General features: G+C 40.7%; 1 protein-coding gene and 1 non-coding gene across 2 annotated transcripts; one reads left to right on the top strand and one right to left on the bottom strand.

Moving 5' to 3' along the window:
* Positions 1-348: 348 nt before the first annotated feature.
* On the bottom strand, positions 349-24,667 carry LOC135492244 (dentin sialophosphoprotein-like). The gene is made up of 6 exons (XM_064778578.1): positions 23,949-24,667; positions 7,938-8,409; positions 5,883-5,965; positions 4,474-4,620; positions 3,338-3,542; positions 349-2,979 (listed from the first exon to the last, which is right to left on the bottom strand). The coding sequence occupies exons 1-6, from the start codon at positions 24,027-24,029 to the stop codon at positions 1,427-1,429; spliced, it is 2,541 nt and encodes an 846-aa protein (XP_064634648.1). The 5' UTR covers positions 24,030-24,667; the 3' UTR covers positions 349-1,426.
* Positions 24,668-25,158: 491 nt separating this feature from the next.
* Positions 25,159-25,232, top strand: Trnai-aau (transfer RNA isoleucine (anticodon AAU)). Its single transcript has one exon. It is a non-coding gene; the product is annotated as a tRNA-Ile (tRNA).
* The last annotated feature ends 573 nt before the right edge of the window (positions 25,233-25,805 follow it).

The following is a 25,805-nucleotide window of genomic DNA, read 5'->3' as shown; positions in this document are numbered from 1 at the left end:
CTTTATGTAGAAAGTTCACTGGTTTGTCATCTCTGCATCTCTCACTGTGAACGTTGTCTTCTGCGTCTCGAAGGACATTGATTGTGACTTTGTCATTTGTGTCACTAATGTCATTCTGCTACTTAATGCGTCTATGGTACAGAAGAAATGGACACACTAAAAGACTGCGACCCTCTCGGCTCTTCTTCAATTGAAACTTGCTAGTTGAGCAAGAAGGAAAAAGATGGCTCCATCATCCAGTTCGGTGGTACTCCATACAAATTCAAAGAATGGCTTTAAGTTCATCAATACACTTAAACTTCAATAAATGAAAGACTGAACACGCATTTATGTTTTGAATTCTTTTTTTTTCATTGTACCAAGAAATCAATTATTGTAAAAGAGACACGACACAGAAATGATCCTGTGGGGAATGAAACTTGCAATTTTCAGACATAAAATCTCACAGCTTTCTGGACAAACTATGATATATTCTTAATAAAATCAGCCAGCATCGCAAAAATTCAATTTAATTTCACATTTCACATACTGGATATGACTGTGAGAAAGTCTTACTTTTTTTCTGCATCAATAAGGTAATATGTTCAGGTTATAAGCAACAGAAGAGTGATGTTTTAATCCCATTTATTAGTGATGAGAACAAAAGATGGCCTCAATAAGGTTACGTCTAAATCGCAATGGAATTGTCCATTTATGACCCTGGTGGTTGTCTCCAATGGATGCGCCAGGCCTATAAATGCACTTATGCTTTTTCATCTTCAAGTCCCTTCATTAGAAAACATGCTTATATATTTACCAACAAACATTAACTTAACAGGCATGAAGAGCTTTACTTTGACAGTGAAATAGTTATCACAACCAACCCTTAAGACCAGGGACAAACCATGCAGGAATACCCTAAACTCCTCCACAGTTTCGAGCCAATTAACCAGTGCCCGAAAGAGAGTTACATGCTGTATGAGAGAGAAAAAACGAAGCGGGATCGCGAGCCCACCAAAACAATGAATGTATCTGGAAGGATCAAGGTATAAATTGTAACAGAATATTATCCGAGCCCCACCCTTGAGAATGAAAACTTAGGTTATGACCTTGGAAAGGATATAATAAGTTTGCGAAGACCGGAAGACAGCACACTTAAATAAATCTTCCAGTAAGCGACAAGATATCGGGCAGTAGTCTACAGTTCATCTAAAGTCCTACGATAATAATCATAAGCATCATTCAAAATGTATAAAAGTTTATCATAAAATGTATATCAAATCGAAACAAAAGCTATATACAACTAAAGGGCAGCATTAATTTTTTGGTATCAGCATCCAGGCCTACCTGGGGTACTGCATTATTTCTTCTTTACCCCTGACTTCTAATTAAGGTGTTCAATGCCACCCTTCTAAATCGCACTACCACTTGTATAACATCTCAATCGTCACCGATACACCATTTTGTTTTCAAAAATTAACCCAACGCCATTTTCATTGTTACCAACATCGTCAGAGCTGCTTTCATCTGAGGAAGACTCGCTATTAGAGCTCGAAGACTCACTCGATGAAATATGCAGAACGACTTTTGTTGGAATTGGGAGCGGGGGTTTCTCATTGAAACCTCGTGCCCCAGTGTCTTTATTGTCTGAATCATTAGGATGGAAAGCATCATCACTTCCAACCTCGTTGTCATCTGACTCTTGTAATGCAGGTATCGAGGATAATTGTCTCTCCAAGTCTGTGGATGTCACTGTCTCATTCCTACAACCAGTTATACCAGGTTCTTGGACTTGAGGAATGAATATCTCATCCTCTGTTGAGCTTCCTAAATATTGCTGAATATCCTCCATATTTGTAGCCAGCAAGGAATCAGAAGTGCGTGTTGAGTCTGCACTCTCGCGCATTACGGGCGTGGGAGCCCCTTGAGGGTTGGTTGGGGTAAGGATATCTTCTTGTAATTGTGCAGCCACAGCATCCTCCTCTAAAAACATGGAGTCCCTATCCCCAACCTGAGGTACAGCATTCAAAAATATAGAGTCCCTATCCCCAACCTGAGGCACAGCGTTCAACTCTGCATCCAAATCTGGCGAAGGAGTCCTTAGAAAATCTCTATCAGGTCCGGTTTTGAATTCCGCGACACAGTCTATATTCCCACTGGAACTGCTGTCACTATCCCTGATGCGTTTGGTGATACTTTCATCCCCACTAGTGTCACTATTCGCCTGGTCATTAGAATTAGCCCCAAAAGACAACACACTATTTTCAGCACTGTTGTAAGAGAACTCTGGTGATTCCGGTATTGTCTCTAAGGAAGGATCCTCGAAAATTATACATGTCCCCATTCCTTGATTATCCTGATTGAAAGCTGCCCAGTCTGCAGCCATTTGGTCAAACTGTCTTTCCAACTCTGTCAAAGTCCTAGGTTCTACGTCATCATCAAGGATCATTGCTTCTCCCTGATCCCCCTTGGCATAGAGATATGTTCCTTCATGTGCGTCTGCACCCTCAGAACCTTCAGAGGAGAGCACCTCATGATCCTCCTCTCCACACACATTAGGCGAGCTACTCAACAATGGTGCCATTTCTGGCTGGGCGATCTCTGCCCTCACCAAGTCCTCAACATTGCTGAAATATGGTGACCTTGACCTTAATAATGGCGACGACTCTCCCCCTTCATCCTGGTCCCCGTCTGTTTCATCTTTATGCCTGGAATGTAAGCTATAGCAACTGCTGTGGCTGCTGGTGGAATGGCAAGGACTGAGCCGTCCTTCGAAGACATCTTTGGGTTCTTCATAGGACCTCATACCGGCTGGTGACACGCCAAATGGCAGGGAATTGAATGGAGCTGGATGGGCAGGTGAGGTAGCGTTGCTGCTGTTTTCCCTGTCCAGGCTTTTGGTCCTGGGTTCAGAGTCAGGTGAACATCTTCCTCTGGGGTAGATGTCATCCTCCACATCATCGTCGATGAATGGGAAGTCCTCTGAACCGAATGGGCGGACTATAATGAAAGATACAAGGCATCGATATTAAAGGCCAGGTTTACTTTGGTGGTCATTTCCATAAAAATGACAAACGCCACTGCCAAACCGGCACCAGAGGAAACTTGCCGAAAGTATAGCTTTATAATCTTTCTAAAGATACTGGTCAAGATGTTTATAACAGCCAGGCCAAAACAATAGTTTGTCTAATGCACCATCTACATAATTGTTATAAATGGGCAAATGATAAACATGGACCTAAGGTCTGTGATATCAACAACGGAAATGAGAAATTATTGGGAAAGACCGACAAATGCTTTGACAAGTTGATATGGCGCTGACGATTATAGATTGGTATAAATCAGTCATTATTCTCACCTCCTGGGCCATTGGCTAGGTTAATCTGGATAGTTCCATTCGGGATGTGGGTCCTTCCTCTCTGAGGTGGGGCTGACATGACCGGATTTGGTGCAATCTCTCGGATAACTAGAGGCTCCATGTCATCCCTGAGCGGCTCAGCACTGGGCATCTTCTCTGGGAGGAAGTGAGGTTTCTCATCCTGGTGTTGTTCCTCGATGTCATCCTGAAGACAAAAAGGTTGTACACTCTTAAACAAGGGGCTGTGTTTCACACTGAAGGAGCAAATCTGTGTAGCCTGCAGACATGGCTAGGTTTGGTGCAAGGGAACTGCAAGCACTGCAAAAGAGGTGTTATGGGGAAATTTGGGATCATTTAGAACATTTAGCTATGAGGAACATTTGGGTTACCACGAGGCTATGAGGAACCACACCTTAGCACACTCCGAGGTCGGATATTGTAGCACATCGGGCGGTGTTTAATTGTGGAGATCCCTCTTAAGGGTGTAAAATCAGGTTGGGGTGCCCATGACAGTCCTAGGATGAATGCCTACCTGAATAGATGGTACTTTTCCACATCCAAGCAGAAAATAAAATGCTGAAGAACAGCTTGCATTAGGCTGTGGTTCCATGATCACAGATACCAATAAATGTGCGCCAATATATCACAAAGCAATTTATATATAATACTTTGTATTGCCAATGGGAACAATGTGGTGAAAATGAATCAATTTTCATTCATTACTGGTACGCATAATGCTTTGTGGAACAGAAGGGCAACTTGAGCTACTTTTGAGAGGTGAATTGCTTATTTCGCCTACTTGAACAAAAAGACTTGCTGCAAAGTTAAATTCCGATACATATTATCAATTCTTGGCACGTCTGGTATGCTTTGTAACCTGGATAACACTTCCTGGGATTTGGTTGAAATTGATGTTATTCCTTCGAGTCATTCCAATTATACACACTTGTATTCCTTTCCTACGTTGGGAATCATCTAATGTTATCATTTTCAGAAGAAAAGTTCCTTCAGACAGGGAGTATTGGCTTGTGATGGTGGCTCAAAACAGAAATCGTCTGACTGAGTCAATGTATTCAAGGGGAAATGGTTTACCAATGTTGATGTTGGCATTATAATGGCAAATTGTCTATACTCACCGACCCTTTCCTTGACATGTGTCGCTTCCCAAACAGTCCCTTCTTTCTGCCTACGTAGATGAAGACAGCAATTAAGATGAGGATAATTGCCAGGACAGCACCAATGGAGATAAAGATGATTGGACCTTCACCTTCACCATCTTTTTGCTGAAGAAGACGAAAAATAAGACATGTTGAGTTTATAATGGTTTTTTTGCATTTCAATTTATGGTTCCTGAAGAGGAAGTAAGACAAGGAAGGTTAACATGAAGATGAATTGGACCTTCACATTTCTTATCTGTCTGCTGAAGAAGCAGTGCAATTATGACCCCATTACTGCACTACAAACTTGAAACCTTTCTATCATCAAATCTTACCCTAGGGAGTGAAACCTACCATAAGAAATTGAATAAGGAACGGTCCATTAACTCTATTCCTTTTAAGAGATTTCTTAATGGAACTGTGTGGTAAAGCCTTTATTGTAATCGTACACAGCCAACTGACGGCAACATCACACGGTGGTACATCAATATATATATTGCTAGATTCAAACAAAATGTTATCCATAATTTAATATGTATTTGGCACCAGCAGTTTATTTGATAAAATGCTGTACCAATTTTAATCTGCATTTTTATTAGGTTTCCAATAAATGAATACGGGATGCATTCTAATGTTTTGGTGGTATTGTCAGGAACCTGAAGAGAAAGGGTTGGTGCCCGATCACCTGCATTACAAAGTAGGCACTGATGCCGACAACAGAATCTGGGAAAATCAACTTACCACAATCAGAGGCCTTAACGAAGATGCATACAACAAAAGCTCTAAGCAGGAATAAGAACAAAAATTGGGAGCAACCTCCGAGCCTCCTCGATATCCTCATTTGTCCTTCAATCATCCATCAATCCAAAAGCAACATGTATCACTTTGTATTGAAATAAATGCAATGAACCCATCTGCATCACAGCAAAAGCTATTGTTTTAATGAACTATGGATTGGCCCCGGAGAGGGCGGTATAATTGATATAGACAGAGTACCGTCTGCTCAACATTACCATCAATAATTTGCCTCATGGGTATTTCCTTGAAAATTACTGTTCAAGTTGAAACTAGTTTTGCAAGCATAGTCCCTTTTCTTATGTGACTGTCATAATGAAAAATGTATTTACCCATGTATTTCTCAGAACAGTCTCTCTAGCCATACATCATCTAACAGTGTCCCAAACTCCCAAGTCCAATATGCTCACAAGACCTTATTGGACTGGGGAGTTTGGGATGATCATGCAGGCTATAGAGAAACCAATCACACACCACTATGATCAGAAGTGTTAAATTCTATAACTGGTGTAGTCATCACAAGGCATTCTTTGGGGAGACTTCCAGTCAAATTATCAAGTGGAGATGGACAAATGAATATCTGGCTAACTTACATTGCCTGGTGGAGAGTTACTCTCACCTGCTGGCCCAGGAGCAGCAGCCGCCATTGGTGGGGGATCCTCCTTCTTTTCCGGGGCTGTCAAAATGAAAGAGAAGGCTATCAATCAGTCTGTGTCACAAAATCAAATGTTCAGGTGAAGAAGGTAGTACCAAATTTGATTAGTAGGACTACCATATCAATTTTGTTACGGAGAATGATTCAAAATCCAGTCTTCCTGACATTGCAGATATTGCTGCACACTGCACAACTTTCATGCAGATTCTTCTTAAATTGGAAAGTCAATGTAGTCAAGCTTTAAATTTGAGTTTCATTAAACCCAGTTGACCAAAAGCTAGCTTCCCAGCCAAGAAACCACTACTTTGAAATAGACTTCCAATCAGTTTTTCTTTATGGCTGATTTGGTGAATGTCCAGTACGTCCATCACTCAAATCAAGTCAAGACGGAGAAAAACTACATGCCAGACAAAGCGAACCACACAAATGGCGAAGGTTCCCAGACATACATCTTGGCAAACCCAAAGCTAATTATAGTCCCAATTTCCAAGGAATTACTTCTGATGGATGTCACCAGCAAGTATTGAAGAGAATCTCAATAGGTACGGTAATTGCTCGAGATTTATTTGCCCACAATCATAGGAGATCTGCTAAACGAGAGGAGCTTGGAAAAGATGCTGGTCAGCCATCAGTAACAGTTCAGTTATATTCTGCTGAAGTTTACCAACTGGGGAGTTTCTTAAGAACAGCAGTAGCTTTTAATGAATGTTTCAATCATTGTTGGGTTCAGTGAATTCATTGCTTTCCTAATCAACGTCTGGCTCCTAGTAAACCTAATCAACTGTGAAGATGCTGGCGGGAGTTAAAGTCAAGCAGCTCATATCATTCTTTAAAGTATGCACGCTGATGATTTAGTTGTCTGAAGCTCATGTGTTTGTATTCCTTCCTGTAAAACACTGTACAGTTATCTTAGTCTGTACAGTCCCTCAACAGTTCAATGACACCAGATAAAAAGTTTCTTATTCAAAGAACGTATCAACAGAGAGGCAGGATAGCTACGAATATTGCATAGTACCTGATGGCATTCATGGATTGATTTGCCAAGACATGCCATGATTAGCTAGCCAATAATTGGTAGCCTCGTCACATGCTAGCCTATAATGAAACCTGGATATCTGGCCACTGGTGGGGAATAATCTATACAAGATGATTTCAAATCCCTGCCAAGCACTCAGACCTGTCAATTTTATACAATGCTTGCAATGGTTGGCTAGAACAGTGAGCCATCTCTTGAATCAGCATCTTTCAAGTTGCTGGCATTCTTAGAATAAGAGAAAATCATGGAAAAAAAGCATGAAAAAAACCCTTCTCAATGAACAACTAACAGCAGTTATTTCTCTACGTTCGACTGTTCTGTGCTAACGTCCCAACTCAAATACCACTGTCAGATCTGGTCTACCACTCAATAATCATGACACCAATGTGTTTATATCTTTATGGTCATCGCCACAATTTTTATTCCTTCCTGATTGGTCTCCTGAGAGATGCAGTCTTGGCAACTAAAGTAATAATTCACCAAACACCACTCGGGCTTTTACATGGGTCTGTGGTTAGGTACAAATCGATATATTCAGCCGGAGCCGAGTAATGCACTTAACACTTTTACGACAGCAAGCCTTCAACGAAAAGGCAACCCTCCCGATGACTGACTTCTTTTGGGCCACCGGTGTCTGATCGATGATATAGAAGACTCTGTCAACCACTAACACAACAATATTCCCCGCTTTGGTCTGTCTAATGGCCACATCAATCATGCAATCAGTATTGATGGACTACTGATATCGGCGGCTGAGATGCAGAAATAAACTGCGTTAATTCACTAATTGACCAAGGTCAACTGGTACTCTATGGGATGCTGCATCCTTGGCCAATTTGAAATAGAGGATGTATCGTCCAATCAGAAGTGCTTTTACAGGAACCGATCTCAAGGAGATTTTGAGGGAGACATTTGATTTTATGCTTAAAATCAAAGGCGGGAGTGACTTGAACTTACCTTTTCTCTCAGGAATAACTGGGGCAAAAACAGTATACTGAGGACCATCAAGATCTTTCTTCTTGCCTGGTTCCACTGTAGTGGCGTCCCCTTTTGCCGGATTGCTTCTCTTCAACTTTGGCTTCTTCTTCATACTGGACCCATGACGGTATAATTTCCTTTGACACTTGGACAGATAATCCTGCAGAGCCTCTCTGGTGGTTGACGGTCCTAATGTGTCGCAGGGCGAGCAAATGGCATTAGCAGTGGCAGTACATGGCGTAGTGAGGTATTCATCATTAGCACACTTTTTACAGTCCCGACAGTGATGCCACCTACTGGCACGAGGTGAAAACTTGTCATCCGAGCATTTTTGGCAGACAGTATCCCGAGTTTCTGTACAGTATTTCACAACTTCATATCCAGGTTGACATTTTGTGCATTTTAATCTCGGACGGTGGTTTTCGGATTTGAAAGCACCAATGGCAGTGACCTGGAAATACATGAATTTTGATATCTGTAAGTAATAATTGCAAAAGATTATTACTTGACAAATGATTCATCTCAGCACAATTTTTATTATCATCTTTGACTGGGATCACACTACAGCGACTGCATTTAGCAATTGGTGAGCGGTGTTTCATGAGACAATCAACACCTCCAGTTCGTTAACAGTTCCCTTATTAGCAACAGCATGAGGCGATGGAATCTGTGTTGTTCATATTTCTACATTTCAAACTCACACTCTACCATCCAATTAACCTATAACAACCTCGATTCAGAGAATCAGCTTACTATCTTCTGTCTTCACTAAAATACTGCCTCATAATTAGCACTTTATTACCGAACTGAGTCAAGGAAGCCAGAGAACAGAATTGCAACAGAAAACCTACATCATCTGCACCATGACTAACCGGCAGGCTCGGTTTGGCAAAAAAATGAAATGTCAAAGGTAGAATGTAGGGAATAATCCATAAGCAATGAGAATAATTCTGGTACAGGGAAAGCAATGGATGGTTGGGCAAAGCAATATACAAGAAGAAAGAGATCTGCCTCACCCCTATCATACATTTTTGTTCCATATATCAAAGTTGTTGATGACAACAGTAAATGATACTTAAAAATTTTGGGAAATTTCAGGTGGTTATGACAGTTTTTTGTCAGCCATTCAACACTTCAGTATACACTCCAAACCACTAAGGGAATTTATACCAGGAGCTATTGTGACGAGTGTCAATCCTCTCAATGTCTCGAATATCAAGAACCACTTTGTAATGTTAGCACAAAACCTGGTAACGATATATTGCCAGAATAATCAGAGCCCTCAGCCAATACCGGAAGGAGAAGTTTCAGGTTAGTCAGAGCAATTCAGACAACAACCAGGGGTTTGCTTCTGTGGTTATGCAGGTTGACTTTCAGCCCTCGAAAAGTATCGCTCACTAAAATGGGGAAAAAGTACAGTACAACATTTCAAAGGTACCACAAAAGTACAACAAAACTGTGTAGCTTACATGACAAAGAAAGTTCAGATATGGCATTTATTGACATTTTGACTCATCAAATGTTGATGACATAGTTCAGGATACCCTGATGATGCTTTTAAAGGAAGACAAAATCGTACGCCAACAGGTAACATGCTTCCCAACCTCTCTGTACACCAAGTCACAAAAGTCACCAGTGTGACAAAATCATTAAAATATGCCATTTCCGCATGCCACTAGCTGCTCTCTAATAACTGCTCCTTGAGAAATATCACAGTGTTGTTAATTCAATATCTGCCTGAAGCATCCCATGAATAATTTATGTTGAGAGCTGCAGCTTCAGACGGCCCCGGAATCGCCCCGAGATTAATTGTAGATTAATCTTTAATTTCCTATTCAATACACTCTAAGATCTTGGGAATAAAGCATGAGATCTGCAGAGCAGCTTCGAAGAGAGATGTCACTCTTCCTTTCTTTTATCGTATTGGCATCAGAACTGATAGGTAACACAAAGCATTCATTCTTGATAAAGCTCAAGGTACATGTATGGGTGACAGAGAGAAATCAAATTTAGAACATTGGCTGCAGATAGAGATAAACCACATCCATACAATTCAGTTCATCGATTCCAACAATGGCCAATGCAGCAGGTGTTTTATCCTGTTTTTATCAGCCAATCCATCAGTTTATCTTGCACAGAGCTACTCGTTTTCACAAACATATCTGGACGTGGAAAAAAGGAACAACACAAATATTTCTACACGAACAGGTAGACACAGCTGAAGCAAGTAAATTGTATTTCAGGATTAGTAAAAAACAGCACAGGTGAATTTCCCCCTCAAGAACAAAACGCTGATGGCTCGCTGGTATGAAATGAGGCTGTTGCTTCAATGTTTCATGATGCATTTTAATCTGGGGGCCATTTTCAATTTAAAACCTCCATGCACCAAAAGCATCCAAGTGCTGTAGCTCCCGAGTTGCCCCAGGAAATATATTATGAGACTAATCAGCATGGGAGACAGATATAATTGAAGGGGGATCTGCATTTATGCTGACAGGAGAATTAGGGAATTCTGCTAAATCAATTATGTCAACTAATTCAGAAATTGCGTGATCATCAATCAGAGTATCCAGTGAGTCGCTTGCAAAGGGTTGCATTTTCGTCTGCTCTAATAGATTGTGAGGCTACAAGAACAGTATAATGTTGAAAATTCACACAGATGTGCTTTTTTTTAGCTTCACCACATCATCCACAAACAAGCAGATGGAGCTTTAAACAGTTCAATACACCATCTATACTTAGATGTACTTTTTTTAGAGCTTCATGACATCTGTCAGGTCTACATACATGGAGATCGACCTTTGAATGGTTCCTGACATCATCAACATGAATGTTGCGCCTGAAAATGTTTTGGACATCATGAATGATAGTGCCTCGAGTAATGTTAGTATCTGCTGATTCTCCTTGCTTGAAGTATCTTCAAACTAAAATAAGTGCCCCTACTCAAGGTACTCCAGATGTAAGTAACCCAGGGCGCCTAATAGGAACAGCAGACAGGTTAAGGTTACAGTTCAATACCATGACAGTGTCTGAGGCTGGCTAATCATGACAGGAGGTGTACACCTCTCTTGATTGCTGATGTCAAATGGTTGGTGTCTCATATTCTGGTAAGTGATATGTCCAAGAAACAGCACAGGTGGTCAGCAGATACATTAGAGGAATTTGTAACATTTAATTAGTAATATATACCTTTGGGACTATTGCGATTAGCTTCCTTTCAAAAGGAATCTACAGTCTGATGAAATTCGAAGTGCCATTACTGGAAAGACTACATGTACACCAAGCCATTGGCGGGGCACCATTATTGGTGCTGAACTGGATGTACCAATTGGTAATGATCACTGCGTATCATGTCACAAACTCCAATCTGTCAATTGCATGGTGGACATCACCCTGACAACTGAGTGCAGAGCCAGAGTGTTTATCACATGCACAGGACTTAGTAACAGGAAGAGCATGTTGCGTGTTATGGACCATTGATTTCAATATCCGGTACATTTTCATACCCCATCAATTACTAATTCACAATGTTTTCACTGACTGCAGATGATGCACAACACAGTTGCACTTTTCAAAAGGAGTAATGGGGAAAATAATGTAATGACAAGGGAAAGGAAATGACCAAGGACAAGTGACACATCCTCTAATGGGTGTGCACTCTAGCTCTACTCCAAGCAATATTTGCTCCAGCATTTCAAATCAGGAAGGAAATCAACATACTTTTACCCCAGCAAAGTTTCAACTCATTGTTGGAGTTCCAGGGCAGCACATTTCATCAATATATGTATGAAGGCGATATCACCATTTTCTCCTCTTTGGATCAACTTATATGCTGATCTGATTCCCTCAGAAGTACTGACGTTACAACGGTAAAGTGATTAGGAACTTCCACTGGGGACCCAGCTGGTGGTCGATGCTGGTTGACAAACACGCACACCACACATTGACAGCCTTATTCTCCAACTTCTACTGCGTTATTATATGGTATTGTATTATATGGTACAAGTGACATAGTGAATCTTATGGAAACCTGGCCTTAGGTCCACTCTGGTTGTGCTGAAAGCATCAACTTTGAGATGTTCCTTCAGCAGTGCAGTAAATCACATATTAAAACCTGCTCCATCTCATCAGGAACACTCCAATGATCTGATCATGGCATTGATCAGTGCGTGTTTAGAGGGTTTCAGCTGCCACTCCACACAATACTTCAGTGTTGACCCAATAGCTCAGACACGCCAGATACGGGTAGCCGAGTGTCCAGAATGCAAACGTTGTTTACAACCGTATCAACCCAATCAATAGCCAATAATGAATACGGTTGAGATGGGTTTTGCAGAATTGGTTTCCCTTTGGTTTCAGCTTGTATTGACATAGATCAATCTTTGTAATAAGCTTAAACCAGGGCCATCTACAGTGAGTACAGATACGTGAAAAATTCTGAGCAGTTCAACGGATTCCGAACAATTTAATTCAGTAAAAGTAATAAAGCAGGAATACTTTTTCTACATGTACTAAAAGATACACATATTTCTTTAAATTTTTTTCGTACATAAAGAGGGGACCATACTTTCGATGACCCCTTGTTGCTTTGTCAGGTTGTGTCAATAGCTATGGGGTGCCCACGTTGAACATCATGCGCACAGTCGACCATTTGTTGATTGGATTTTACTTGATGGGTATCCAGTTGGTTTGGTAGGTATGGTCATCCTATTAGTGCTGCTTTGAATCACCATTAGTGGAAAGTTTTCATATGCTTTCGTAAGCTTCCTTGTATGTTAGCTGAATATAATGATTTTTTATGTCCCTAAGGAAAGGCTTTGAACAACACCTGACTTTGAAAACTATGTTTTCAATGCAAACTTCCTATACACTGGAGGCAAAAATATTTTTGTTTGAAGGTTAGATGTGGGCGTGGTAAGTACACTTGCCTTCTGATATCTTCCGACACATAGAAACCCTGGAACATTCTGACTTACAGTGCAGCTATGTGGCACGTGGGTGTAGGTTGTAAGAACAATCTTAATTTCACATCAAATGTCACAACTTAAAGGAATAAAAGATATATTACAAAGTCTAACTAACCATAAATTTCCTGAAAAGTTTCTTCATATGCAAAAGACACCTTCCAGAATGGCAAAGAGGAAGATTTTTGTAAAGAAAGAAGAGTGCTGCAATTCACGATGTGACTTCCATCATTTGAGTAGGTTGTTGTGCAGTCGCTCAGTTTAACGAAATGTCATGCCAGTTTTTGAAGAAAAAAAGTCAATATCGTTACGAGTAGGAGATGAGTATAGGAAATGCATCAGCTGTTGGCCCCCGTATTCACTTGAATGTTAGCTAACCCGAGGATATGTTGTCTCACGAAAGCTTTTATCAGAAAAAAATTATTCGAGACCATCTTAGTTTCCCTTGAGGGGTGTATAATGTTCATGTGAATGAAATGTACTTTTCAATAGCAACTTTGCAATTAATCCATAACTCGTGACAAATGCTAGAAGTATCCTCTAGCAATGCTCAAGGTACTCTCTACCTAAATCAATTGCATTTAGTTCCGGGCCTCCACTATCATGCAATAGATACTACAGCTGATGTTTACCTGTACTTGTACATCATAATGTATAGGGATGTCACTACAAGGATGTATGCAAGCATTGATACACTTTTTAATTGCTTCAGGATTTCATTAGTTCTACCAAAAATGGTGGTGCCGATGTCTACTAATCATGATCACATTTCATTGGAAGAAGCATGATATCTGAATCTAGCAAAAGAATGTGGAGCTTATTTATAGTATTGATATTGAAAAAGCGTGTTGTCGCAAAGTAGATAACATGAGGGAATACACCATCCATCTCCCTATAAAACCTGCTGCTATCTTTGGCAAACAGTGACGACACTGGTTCCATTGGGAGGCTAAATGCTGCATTGATGTGACAAGAGATGATGCTTCACAAACTTGGTGCCAGATGTGATACATATCTCTCAATCTATCTGATGTATACTGTAGAACCATCATCAATGACATCCCATACTCTTGTTTTGAATTGGGTGTTATAAGATGCCACCCAACATCAATGCTCCACCTCAAGCCTCTTGCCGCATACTCTTGTTATTAGATGCCACCCAACATCAATGCTCCACCTCAAGCCTCTTACCGCATACTCTTGTTATTAGATGCCACCCAACATCAATGCTCCACCTCAAGCCTCTTACCGCATACTCTTGTTATTAGATGCCACCCAACATCAATGCTCCACCTCAAGCCTCTTGCTGCATACTCTTGTTATTAGATGCCACCCAACATCAATGCTCCACCTCAAGCCTCTTACCGCATACTCTTGTTATTAGATGCCACCCAACATCAATGCTCCACCTCAAGCCTCTTGGTGCATACTCTTGTTATTAGATGCCACCAAACATCAAGGCTCCACCTCAAGCCTCTTGCTGCATACTCTTGTTATTAGATGCCACCCAACATCAATGCTCCACCTCAAGCCTCTTGCTGCATACTCTTGTTATTAGATGCCACCAAACATCAAGGCTCCACCTCAAGCCTCTTGCTGCATACTCTTGTTATTAGATGCCACCCAAGATCAATGCTCCACCTCAAGCCTCTTGCTGCATACTCTTGTTATTAGATGCCACCCAACATCAATGCTCCACCTCAAGCCTCTTGCTGCATACTCTTGTTATTAGATGCCACCAAACATCAAGGCTCCACCTCAAGCCCCTTGCTGCATACTCTTGTTATTAGATGCCACCCAACATCAATGCTCCACCTCAAGCCCCTTGCTGCATACTCTTGTTATTATGCCACCCAACATCAATGCTCCACCTCAAACCTCTTGCTGCATACTCTTGTTATTATGCCACCCAACATCAAGGCTCCACCTCAAACCTCTTGCTGCATACTCTTGTTATTATGCCACCCAACATCAAGGCTCCACCTCAAGCCTCTTGCTGCATACTCTTGTTATTATGCCACCCAACATCAAGGCTCCACCTCAAGCCTCTTGCTGCATGCTCTTGCTATTTGATGCCACCCAACATCAATGCTCCACCTCAAGCCCCTTGCTGCATACTCTTGTTATTAGATGTCACCCCAACATCAAGGCTCCACCTCAAGCCCCTTGCTGCATACTCTTGTTATTAGATGTCATCCTAACATCAACACTCCACCTCAAGCCCCTTGCTTTACCTTAGTCACTCAGACGCACAGTCGAAGTGCTAGGGCAATTTCCCTAAAAGCTACATAAAGCTTGTTATATCAATTAGTTGTGTATAGGAAATCCTATAAAACCAAACCTCCAATGTCTGATACCTCAGCAGAACAATCAGGTCTAGGGCGATTATATTGATTGCTTTCAAGCAAATGACATACAGGGAAGGCAAGGCAGAGACAGTCAGTCTTAAGGGGAAGTGACCACGGCAGCATCAGAAAAATGTCAGTCAGACAATGTCAGACGTCTTTCTTGATAACATACTGAACTTCCAGTGGTACTGTATACTCTATATAAAGCAGCATATGGTTAATCCGTTTTTCAGAAGTGGCACCTGTTTTAAAACAGAATGTCGACTCAAGCAAAATTGATGAATATAATGAACTTGATAAGGTAATGAGCAGATTTATTCTAACAGAAAGTTCTAAATAGCCCTTCCACTGTATGAAAAATAGCGCAACAAATAACAAAGCTCTGTTGGCATTTCCCTCTCAACGAGCTGAAAAAGAGGCAATCAAAAATGTCAAACAGAGTAAAAGCATCCCAAACCCAACATCATAACGTGATCAGTTTACATACACTAAGTCCACAGTTCCCATGTTTGAGTGTGAGTGTTTGGTACTCAAGTCTGCAACACGATATTAAGTTTGTGCTAAAGAAAAGTCCTCCATTGATTTCAACTTGTGTAACTGCTTGAGAATTTGAATAGGAGGTAAATTTAACCGTGTGAAGTGCTGATATGGGCATGCAGAGTTTGCTTCTAAGTTTTCACAAAACGTTTTCTTTGGAGTGACTCATGGTGTGATGAGGCCAATTGCTTCGAATTTCTTGCGGTAGCGGGTACAAATTTATTCTGAATTTTACGAAATTTTGGAAATACATATTAAATAGCAAATAGAGATGGTAGGTCCTAATGTGGCTTTAAATCAACGTTTACAGAACAAACCAATATCATGTTTGCAGCTCTACAGGCAGAATCTCTGTTAGATTTTTTTGATCTAATAATCACGGAGCTGATTTGCCACTTTATCAATTTTCCACCTTGACAGTCTGATATCATTTCTCAATCTCATTATGCCCATTTCCTTCTGAGAAGGTTGTCTCGTCCCAATATTGAACAAATAGGCAATCTAAAAACATAAATCGTGTTTCCTAGCATATCAAATCATACCCAGTTAAGGTGTGTATCGCTATAATAATAATAATAAGCCATAACATCTCGAGAAACCAGGAATTCCTTTCACAAGTCATATTGCCCCAGGCACGGCAAGAAGATTATGAGATTGCTTTCAATGTAAGAAATGCTACGGTGGTACAATCAACGCACCTTCCTTGGCGACCCTAGGAGAATGACTCAGGTACATTAGCAAAAAGGTCAAGGTCAATGAAAAATGTCGCTTCTACACCAGTGGCTGGACTGGTTGTTGACAGAAAAGCAGAAATGGCTGCTCTCAGCTTGCGATGCTTTCCACAACCTCATTGAAAAAGTGACGTTAGACCATTCCTTTAGTAAAAGATATAGGTAAGTAGTAGATAGTAGTAAATTAGTAACTGGAGACTGTATGGAAGAAGCTGAGAAAAAGACACACCCTCTGATTGCTTGAGGTTGAAAGATGACAGTCATAGGCTTAAAAGGCTGTGGAAACTCAGCTACGCTAACTGGCAAGGCAACAGACCGACCAATCAATCCAGAAGGGAACCTTTCAGGAAAGTAGCAGGACAGAATGCTTTAATGAAAGCCTTTACAACCTGGTTGAACCACCAGCACAACGCTTTCATTCCTTGGCGACCACTGACAACAGATGACTCAGGTATCACACTCACCAACTGTCTCGAAGGTCGCAACGCAGACATTAATCATCAGCAAGGCACGTTCACAATCTTGAAGACCCTGTATCATAGAGGATGAGGAACAATATCAATGCGGCTTAGAGACTGATTGAAAGCTACATCTGATATTGACAGTAAAGCACGTACACCTATATGTTCGGTGATCGTATGGTTGCACAAGTTCAAAGCTTGTGAGAACTATACTTGAAGGTAGTATAATTCATCCGAATTCTATTCTAGTAAAAGCATTGGTAGCTTTATTTCGCATTGGTAGGCTACATGTAAGTTGATTGAAGTCTGAGGGAAAACATCAGCAATTCGATTAATGAAGAGCTTTTTTACAGAAGACAATACCAGAAAAACTCTTTGAAACTCAAATCAGGTGTATATATGGATACACATGTACTTTGATAAATTTTGGGTCACTCAAGTCTCTGAATATATATACATTAGCATAACTCCGCAGTGCACGAATAACATACGGTAGTTAACTAATGTTTCTCACCTAAACCCGAACTAGGTTTCATCTACAATAGGAAAAAAACGCATAAGGGGCGTGTCAACATGAATACCTGTATTTCAAAGTAGGGATCTTGTTACAAATGGAGCTATCCACTAGATGTCGAGAAAAATAGTTTTCAATACTTCCTCAATGTTCTGATATTGAAAGCATTATCGTGGTATTGGTCGGTCGAGAAAAGAAACGATAGCTGAAATGTGGGTTTCGTTTTTAACACTGATACTGAAATACCTGGTTTTAAAGGAGTATAGCACAGCATCAAATGATAATGGATAATGTACACAAATCGGGAACACTAAAGAGACAGTTTGGATACCAAGCAGGAATCCTTCTTATCAGACAGATCTTCAGATTTCAGAGGATTCTTTCCACACTATGCAACCCAAACTTTCCCCTTTAGTGTTTCATATTTCAATTCAAATCCAAAGGAATGTGCAGATTTTCATTGTGCATCAACCATGTTCAGTTTTCATGATAGGTCGACATCTTACATGACAGTAAGAGGTGAACCTCAATTTCATATCAAATTTAATTTGGGTTTACAAGCACCTCATGCCCAATTTTAATATCAATCAAGTTTAAAACAGATAATGTCAAGAGTTGGTGTGACCTTTTTTCAAAGAGGCCAATAGGTTTTGACCATCATGACAATTAATTTTACTGCACTAACTCACTGATTTGGTATGGACAAAATAAAGCAGAACTATATGTCACCATATTGAACATTATGACCATTTAAATTTGGATTGTGAGGACTCAGGAATGAATTCGTGGGAATTGCTGACGCAATTGCCTCCTCACCAGAACAGATACAGAATCTTCATATTGAACATTTCATTCCTTTTTTTCTGAATTGGTTATTTCTTCTTTATACAGTGCCGTTTTAATATCCCGACGCATCCTGCATTTCAATTAAGTTTACGCTATTTATCTCATCGTCCTCGGGGAATGCCAGTCTCACTATAAACTACTTACAAGCGACGCCGTTGACGATTAATGAATCGTTCATTAAGCAAAAAATCAATCGTCCTATTTTGTAATCCGGAATGTTCATATTGACAGAATGGTTAATGATCATCAATGAAATTGGCAGTCTGAGCTATGATTTACTGGGAGAGGCATAGAATGTCTTCAGCCTTTGATGTTCATGCCAGGAGACACATTATTTAACAGGCATTTTACAGTTGCGCTGAAAACACTGCAAGTTTTATAAAAGAGTATACAAAGACAATGTTTTTCGCAAATTCTACCAGCATATATTACCATAGACTGCAAAATAAGAATTTATACGAGGATTGTCATGTTGCTACAGATGAGGTGAGAGCATATACCACGCTGCTTCAGGCTAGAACATTTGAAAACACTAATGGGCAAAAAAACCCATTTTATTGCTTCTTGGGGCCACAAGAGCAAGTGCTGTTTTCAGGGAAAGAGAAGAACATATTTCTTGGAGCAAAAAAGGGACATTGGAATAATTCTTCTTGCGAGAAATGAACACTGCAATGATTCGCGCAGCAAGAAAAGAACACTGTTATGTTCTTCGGCAAGAAAAGAACATTGTAATGTTTCTCTAGGGCAGTTTTCGAGGGGCACAAATTGAGGCTGCATTCTCCAATTCTCCAAGGTTTCAGACTCCACACACGCAATATGGCATGTTCATATCATGTTTCTTTGTGATGGAGATTAAAAATATCAACAGAGTTGATTAAGTTACTGACTGACAATGAAGGATATTGTCTGAGAGCATCAGTGTCAATAATTCATGCTTTGCATTTAGTTCATTGGCAAAGATTGTTAGCGAGTCATGTTACTCGGTATCACAAGCTGAGAAAAGTGATAATTAATCATCAGTGTTATGGTTTTCTGAGGGAAGGAAAGCTCCGAAGAGAAGTTCGAAATTGAAGCATTAGTTGGTTCACACAATCAGAATTTAGATGCTTCACAGAAGACTGTTCCTGTTGCTGACTCTTCTTGTCTGCAAATGTTCAGAATTAGAACTAATACACTTAACGCCCAGACCAACCCTCCAGTATTATCTCTTCCATCTTCTAGTCATTGGTGACATTAGCCTCATGAACAGAATGATAGTTAATCCATCAGAATGAGACATACAAATGTGAAAGGCCCAGAGTTATACCTTCTCTGCTGTTTAAATCCTCCCTTCTTGTTTGACGTATGGGGATGAAAAGTCGGATGGAGAAATTTGTGAGTTATTAGTGGCCGGCTTCTGATGACAGGTAATGATGACTGATGTCCGCCAATGTAGCTCTGTCTTTTGAGTCTATGTCAGCTTCCAAGAGTAACCTTTCAGCGCCAATAACAGTAGCGCTTCCTTAATGAAGTATGAGGATGACTGAGAAGATGCTCTCCTCGAGTCAGTATTATCCTCAATCCTTTCATTCTTGCGTCTTTTCACCCAAAAGACTGCTGGTGCCAGAATGGGATAGATAAGGCAGCGACAAATCATTTATTTATGTAAAATCTGATGCATTGATTAACCTGAAAGCAACCAATCAAAAGCGCAATAATCTAGAGTTGCAAAGACGATGAGATCTGGCCGATATCCATTGATGTACCACCATTTTGACAAAATATTGGCTCATAAAATCATAACACATGACTTTATCATCATGTTCTGTTTGCCCCTAACAGAGGATATATGCAGATGGCTATTATTATAAGGTGTGAACAGACAAATCCCCTGGTTGCTATTCTGACTGATGTCTGTGCAGAAAACAACCAATAAAACTCTGATCACGAAATATAGCCTATCAGTATCGGCAATGGGACGAAGCATTATTCAGTGCCGCGGCCATAGAAAACTGCCAAGAAAAGTCAGCTCACACATTGAGAAATGTATTGGGAATGTGAAGAGGACATGGTCTGACTACTGGACATCTTAATCTTAGAGACATCTTAGAAGAAATCAGCCCAGTATTATTGACACAGTCAATTATTATTCTCACTTTCATTATATCTATGTTGAGACTGTTTTGTGGCAAATGGCATTTGCCACATCAAGTGCACTGATTCAATTCATGAAATGGTTTCCACTTTATCTCCGTCTACATTGGTGATGACGGTTATTGGTTCGTTTTGTTTGAATTGCAGGAAACGGCAAGATGGTCCATCAAATGCACAACGACACTATGCATTTTAGGTTGCATGAGCAACAATCGTTTCTGATAAAGACGACTTTGAATGACAGTTAAAGTGTCCTGCCAAAGGATCTGAGAGGAGATTTAGTATATCCAAGAACTTCCCGGACATCAAGATGCCGAGCCCTCAAGACTGAGGAGGTTCACCCGGCTACTTAATTCAGCGTCCTGAAATGTCACGGATCAGAACGAAGGCCATTGATATTCATGTGAATGTCGACATCTGTTGTAGTAGCTATAAAAATTCGCCAACAAAGCTTCGGGCAACTGCATCATTAGCAATGCATTGTGTTGTAAAGCATTGAAAACAGCATGCATGAAATACAGAGGAATGCATGCTGTTCTGTTGATGCATAGCAAATTGACCAGTTTGCCACAAAGATTGGTATTTGAGTTGGAGACAAACTAAATAGCCCTGAACCATTGCTGACATGAATTGGGGTGAATAGCATGGTGGCATTTGTTTGGCGGGGATCAGACATGACTTGAGTTGATAAGACTCCGCAAGGAAGTATTGCTTTTGCAAAGAGCGACATTGGTCAGAAAACTCTGCTTCATAATGACTGGAACTGTAGGATTAAAAGATCAGTAAAGATAAAGTAATGATATACATTATAGGCTTAATTCATTACTTTCTAAATTACTGAAGACCGGAAAATGAACTGGTGTTTGGCTAATTAAAGGGAAGAAAATGTATGAAGCGATATAGATTTGCAAATGTTGTAAATTGATTTGGCCTTGGCCTACACTCTTACAGGCAGAATCTGCTTCTCAAGCCTTTCCTCAAATGCAATTAATTCGTGACTGATCTAATATTGCAAAATACCTCATCGGCAGACACCCGCCTCTGTGCTAGTAGATCTATTAGCTGTATTACGTGATCTTAACGACCCGAATGTCAACTCCATTTCCTGTCTTCGCTACATGACTTCGACTCAGAGATGCTGCTGGGGAAATGGTAGTAAGGGGCTACGAGTCCTCAAGAGAAATATGTTTCTACCATGACAGCTACTGCTGTGGTATTAAAGTGTGGGGGGGGGGGGGGCTAAAGGCATAAGCTAGGGGGTCAAGTTGGTCATCTTCAGGTGACAAATACTATGCAATTTGGTGCATAAGGAAATAACCATACAATAAACCATTCTTAGGCCTCTATAATGTATAATGTTTATCAAACAACTGGGATCAAATTATAGCTGAATCAGGCAGACAGAACAAAGCAAGTTGTTTGAAACAAATCAAAAATAATTGTGCATATTTTGAAAATAAGTGTGTTGGTAACCGGTATATACAGTTTTTTCCTGGTCTTGTCAAATGGAGTTTCACCCAATCACATAATATCACAGTCAATTATGGTAAATAACACTGATTTGGTGCAAATTATTTCCATTGCTGATGATTACAATCCCTGGACTTTGGATGGATAGAAGGCAAAGGCATGAACTATACAAAATGGCAGAGGAGGCGGCCATCTTGACAGGCCAATCAATAAGATTTAGCCCTCTTTGGTTATGCAATATCACTGTATCATGCAATATATTTTTCTCTGGAGAGAGCACCACTAAACCGTATGTGAATCTCCCAGAAATCTATGTAATATAATTTTCAGCAGCTCAACCTGTATTATCAACTCTTCACAATGCATTTCAGTTTCATAATATTGTGACATCTGGCTCAACCTATCACAATGCATATCTGGGTACCCAAGTACATTAATCTAAATGAGGATAGAAAATAAAGCGGTGCATAAAAACAGGTGTCGCTGAATCATCTAAACATCGAAATATAGATATATATATATACATCCACAATCTCATGATATAGCCAATCTGATTAGTATTGAAGGGATAAATGGTATAGGGAAATACCAATCGTGCCTGAGCAGTATAGAGGCTTGGTAAATTTATGCAGCAGTCAATATAAACCCTGTGTGTACCCCCCCCCCCGCACTGGTCTCGGGTCACCACTAACTAAGTGTTGAATTGATAGTGAACAGTTAGTTGTACCCAATGACTTCTCAAAGATAAGACACCACCTGTAAAGAGGGGTTCTCTAGCATTTGTCTCTCCCTTATTAGAGACGAATATTATGAGGCTTATTACTTCAGGATATGAGATTCATGATAAATATGATTGTGCCAATCAGTTTCTCATGGAGTGCCACATAAACACTATAAAATATCAAGCAAAAGGTCACTGCAAGTTGTTACCAAGAAAAGTACATTTTGTAAACCATATGTAATTAGGTGGATGTAATACAATGACTAAATGCAATATCATATATACATGTACCTACATTATGTTGCATAGACTTAGTACAGTAGAACCTCTCTATTAAGGACACCCTCAGGACTGACAAGTGCTGTCCTTGATAGAGAGGTGTCCTGATTAGAGAGGTCAAATTGAATGGAAACACCCAATTTGGGACCAAAACTAGTGTCCTTAGTAGAGTGGGTGTCCTTAATAGAGAGGTGTCTGCTAAGGGAGGTTCTACTGTATATCTAACACTTTGTCAATAATGAATGACATACATGTACTTCTCTGATATGCCCGCTCACCTAAATATCAGTAGAAGAAAAATCATAGTCAACATTATTATTCCACTCAGTTCTCCCTATCTCATTATTCAAACTGTTCATGCTTGAATTGGAACATTTTCATGGCTAAACAATCAAAACCCAAACATTAACTGTGCACATGATTCACATCAAGATCACTAATTTGACCCCATATCTATGCCTATTATAGTCCCCCTTCAATGGTGATGGGTTTTTTTTACATTAAATGCCTGTTGGTATAGCAGTATATACTAGACATGCTGGAAGACATGATGATTTAGACCTCTTCTAACAAATAGACTGTACCATGTTTATTGAATTCAGTAAGAGGTTTTGTGAGATATATAGATAGCACAATGACCCGAAGGTGACATATCACAATATTTCAACCTGCTGGATGACTGTCTGGACTGATAGGTCTATATGGAAAGGTTCAACAAAGGCATGTAGGGGGGGGGGGTAACTCTTGCTAGTCATAGCCACCCAGCCGTGCTGTAAGCACCATGAAATTAATTATCAGTTAAGATATACATGTATATTTGGAAGGAGGACTTAATTGAGACAAATGCCCATCACAAAGACAAGTACAAGATTAATGAGTTAAGTTGGCATCCAGCAAGAGCTCAGTGTGCAAATGGAGCAGCAATCTGTCAGGCATACTTGTGCTACATGAAAAGAATTTAAAACAAAAGAAAGAGTAACACTTACCTTCGTCAATAACAACAGGAGTAGAATGATATATTTAACTGTCCCAATCCAGCAAGCCCCGAGGGCACGTGGCGGCTTCATAGCGCTAGCCTACATGTATCCCCACCACACACTGTCGCCGACATGTCATCTGTCTATAGAGAGAGTGACCTAGTTTGCCTTAACGTAGATTTTTCCAGGCTTGAAGTCCCGCGTTTGAGACGCTTAGTCCATTAGTTGTATCATGAGCGTATTCCTCATGCGATATTCACTATGTTCCCTATCCTATTGTTCCAGTGGCCTAATATTGTTTGATATCAAAACATACCTCCTGAACACTGACCAACAATCTTTGACAGTGTAAATGCCACTGAGCTACTATATGGTACAGTCTATCACGGGAGCATGTGTATAGATTATGGGTTTTAAACACGACTCGCAGGTGTGCGCCTTGCATCAGGACTAAAACCCCGGCGGCGCGCGAAAAAAAGGTTAAAACGGCATGACTTGTTTCGCGCGTTCGGAACCTGCCAGAACATTTCGGCCTAAACCCCGGCGAAAAAGTCGGTCTGGTCTTTGAGTAACCAGGTATGGTGGACAAACCCGGTACCTTGGGTAGTAAAAGTAGTCGCGCCGCCGGAGGTCACCATGACAACACTGATAGAACGTTTCCCGCTTTGGGCGCGCGGCAAAACTGTCTATAGGCCTATAACACTGACCTCCAGCGGCTAACTGGCTAAAGGACCATTGGGATTGCTATTGCAGTTGTTCTTCTGTTGGTTCATCAGTAAACTATTTTTCTGACAGATGCTTTTCCAATTTTGTTGCAGCTCTTAGATTGTAGAAAAACGCGTTATTCGTTATTTTCAGTAAGCGCAAGTCCTGGCGCGAAAGACCTTTTCCGTCACGTGATCCGAGTTCACGTCGACCCGCTATTAAGACGCAACGTCATTTCCATTGACGTCGCAGTTGCGGGGTTATCAAGCGCCATCAGCGTGAGGTCGGAAAAAATCGATATCCACGTCAAGGGGTAGCTCCTCCTGGAAGGTCAATGTTATATCCAATCCGCGTTAGCAGGTCATGTGATCTTTGAGATTTCAAGGGTAGCTCCTCCTGGAAGGGCAATGTTATATCCAATCCGCGTTAGCAGGTCATGTGATCTTTGAGATTTCATGGGCCACACCGTAGAGCACACAATACTGGATTACACAACGCGCCCATGCTTCCAACTGGCCGGTTAGCTCAGTTGGTTAGAGCGTCGTGCTAATAACGCGAATGTCGCGGGTTCGATCCCCGTACTGGCCAATCTTTTTTTTCTTTCTGAAATGGGACGTTTATTTTTTTTCCATGCCAGAGGATTATTATGATGAAGGCACATCTTTCCAAAACTATGTTGTCATGGACACCTGGCATGCTGGGGCTCCATCTTCCTCTTCTGCCTCTGACCTTGTCTTGCATGAGAAGAGATGAGGGAACAAATTGCAACATGTCGGCACCACATGGCCCCAAGCTTTCTGAGCCCCCAATTTACTGTTATTACAATGCTCCCATCGCAAGTCTTATGATTTTATACTCCCTTTAAAACACTGTATAAATGACCAGGTGCAAAAACTTGGTAATCAAGACGCAATGCTCCAAAGATTTGGTGGAGAAGGTTCAGAATCAGACCCCTAGATCGTGGACTGTTGGATTCTCTCCCACAAATTTCCATGAAGACCCAAAAATGGGTATCGGCACCTCCCTTATTGGTCAAGATGGTTGGAGCAGGCACTTCTGGTCCGACATTATTACCTCAACTTCGCTGAGCCAAATTATGACTAGATAATTTGGGTCAGGAGCAGCAATAATCATTGCCAAATCATTTAGAGATGATTAAGC

Source organism: Lineus longissimus, chromosome 8 (genome assembly GCF_910592395.1).
Source record: "Lineus longissimus chromosome 8, tnLinLong1.2, whole genome shotgun sequence".
Taxonomy (NCBI): Eukaryota; Metazoa; Nemertea; class Pilidiophora; order Heteronemertea; family Lineidae; genus Lineus; species Lineus longissimus.
Note: the sequence above shows the minus strand (reverse complement) of the source record. Positions and strands in the feature narration are given on the sequence as shown.

Coding starts and splice junctions, on each gene's coding strand:
- LOC135492244 (XM_064778578.1), bottom strand. CDS start 24,029: ATGAAGCCGCCACGTGCCCTCGGGGCTTGCTGGATTGGGACAGTTAAA. Junction 5,966..7,937: donor AGTTATTCCTGAGAGAAAAG/GTAAGTTCAAGT, acceptor TCATTTTGACAG/CCCCGGAAAAGAAGGAGGAT. Junction 4,621..5,882: donor GTAACTCTCCACCAGGCAAT/GTAAGTTAGCCA, acceptor CGTCTTCTTCAG/CAAAAAGATGGTGAAGGTGA.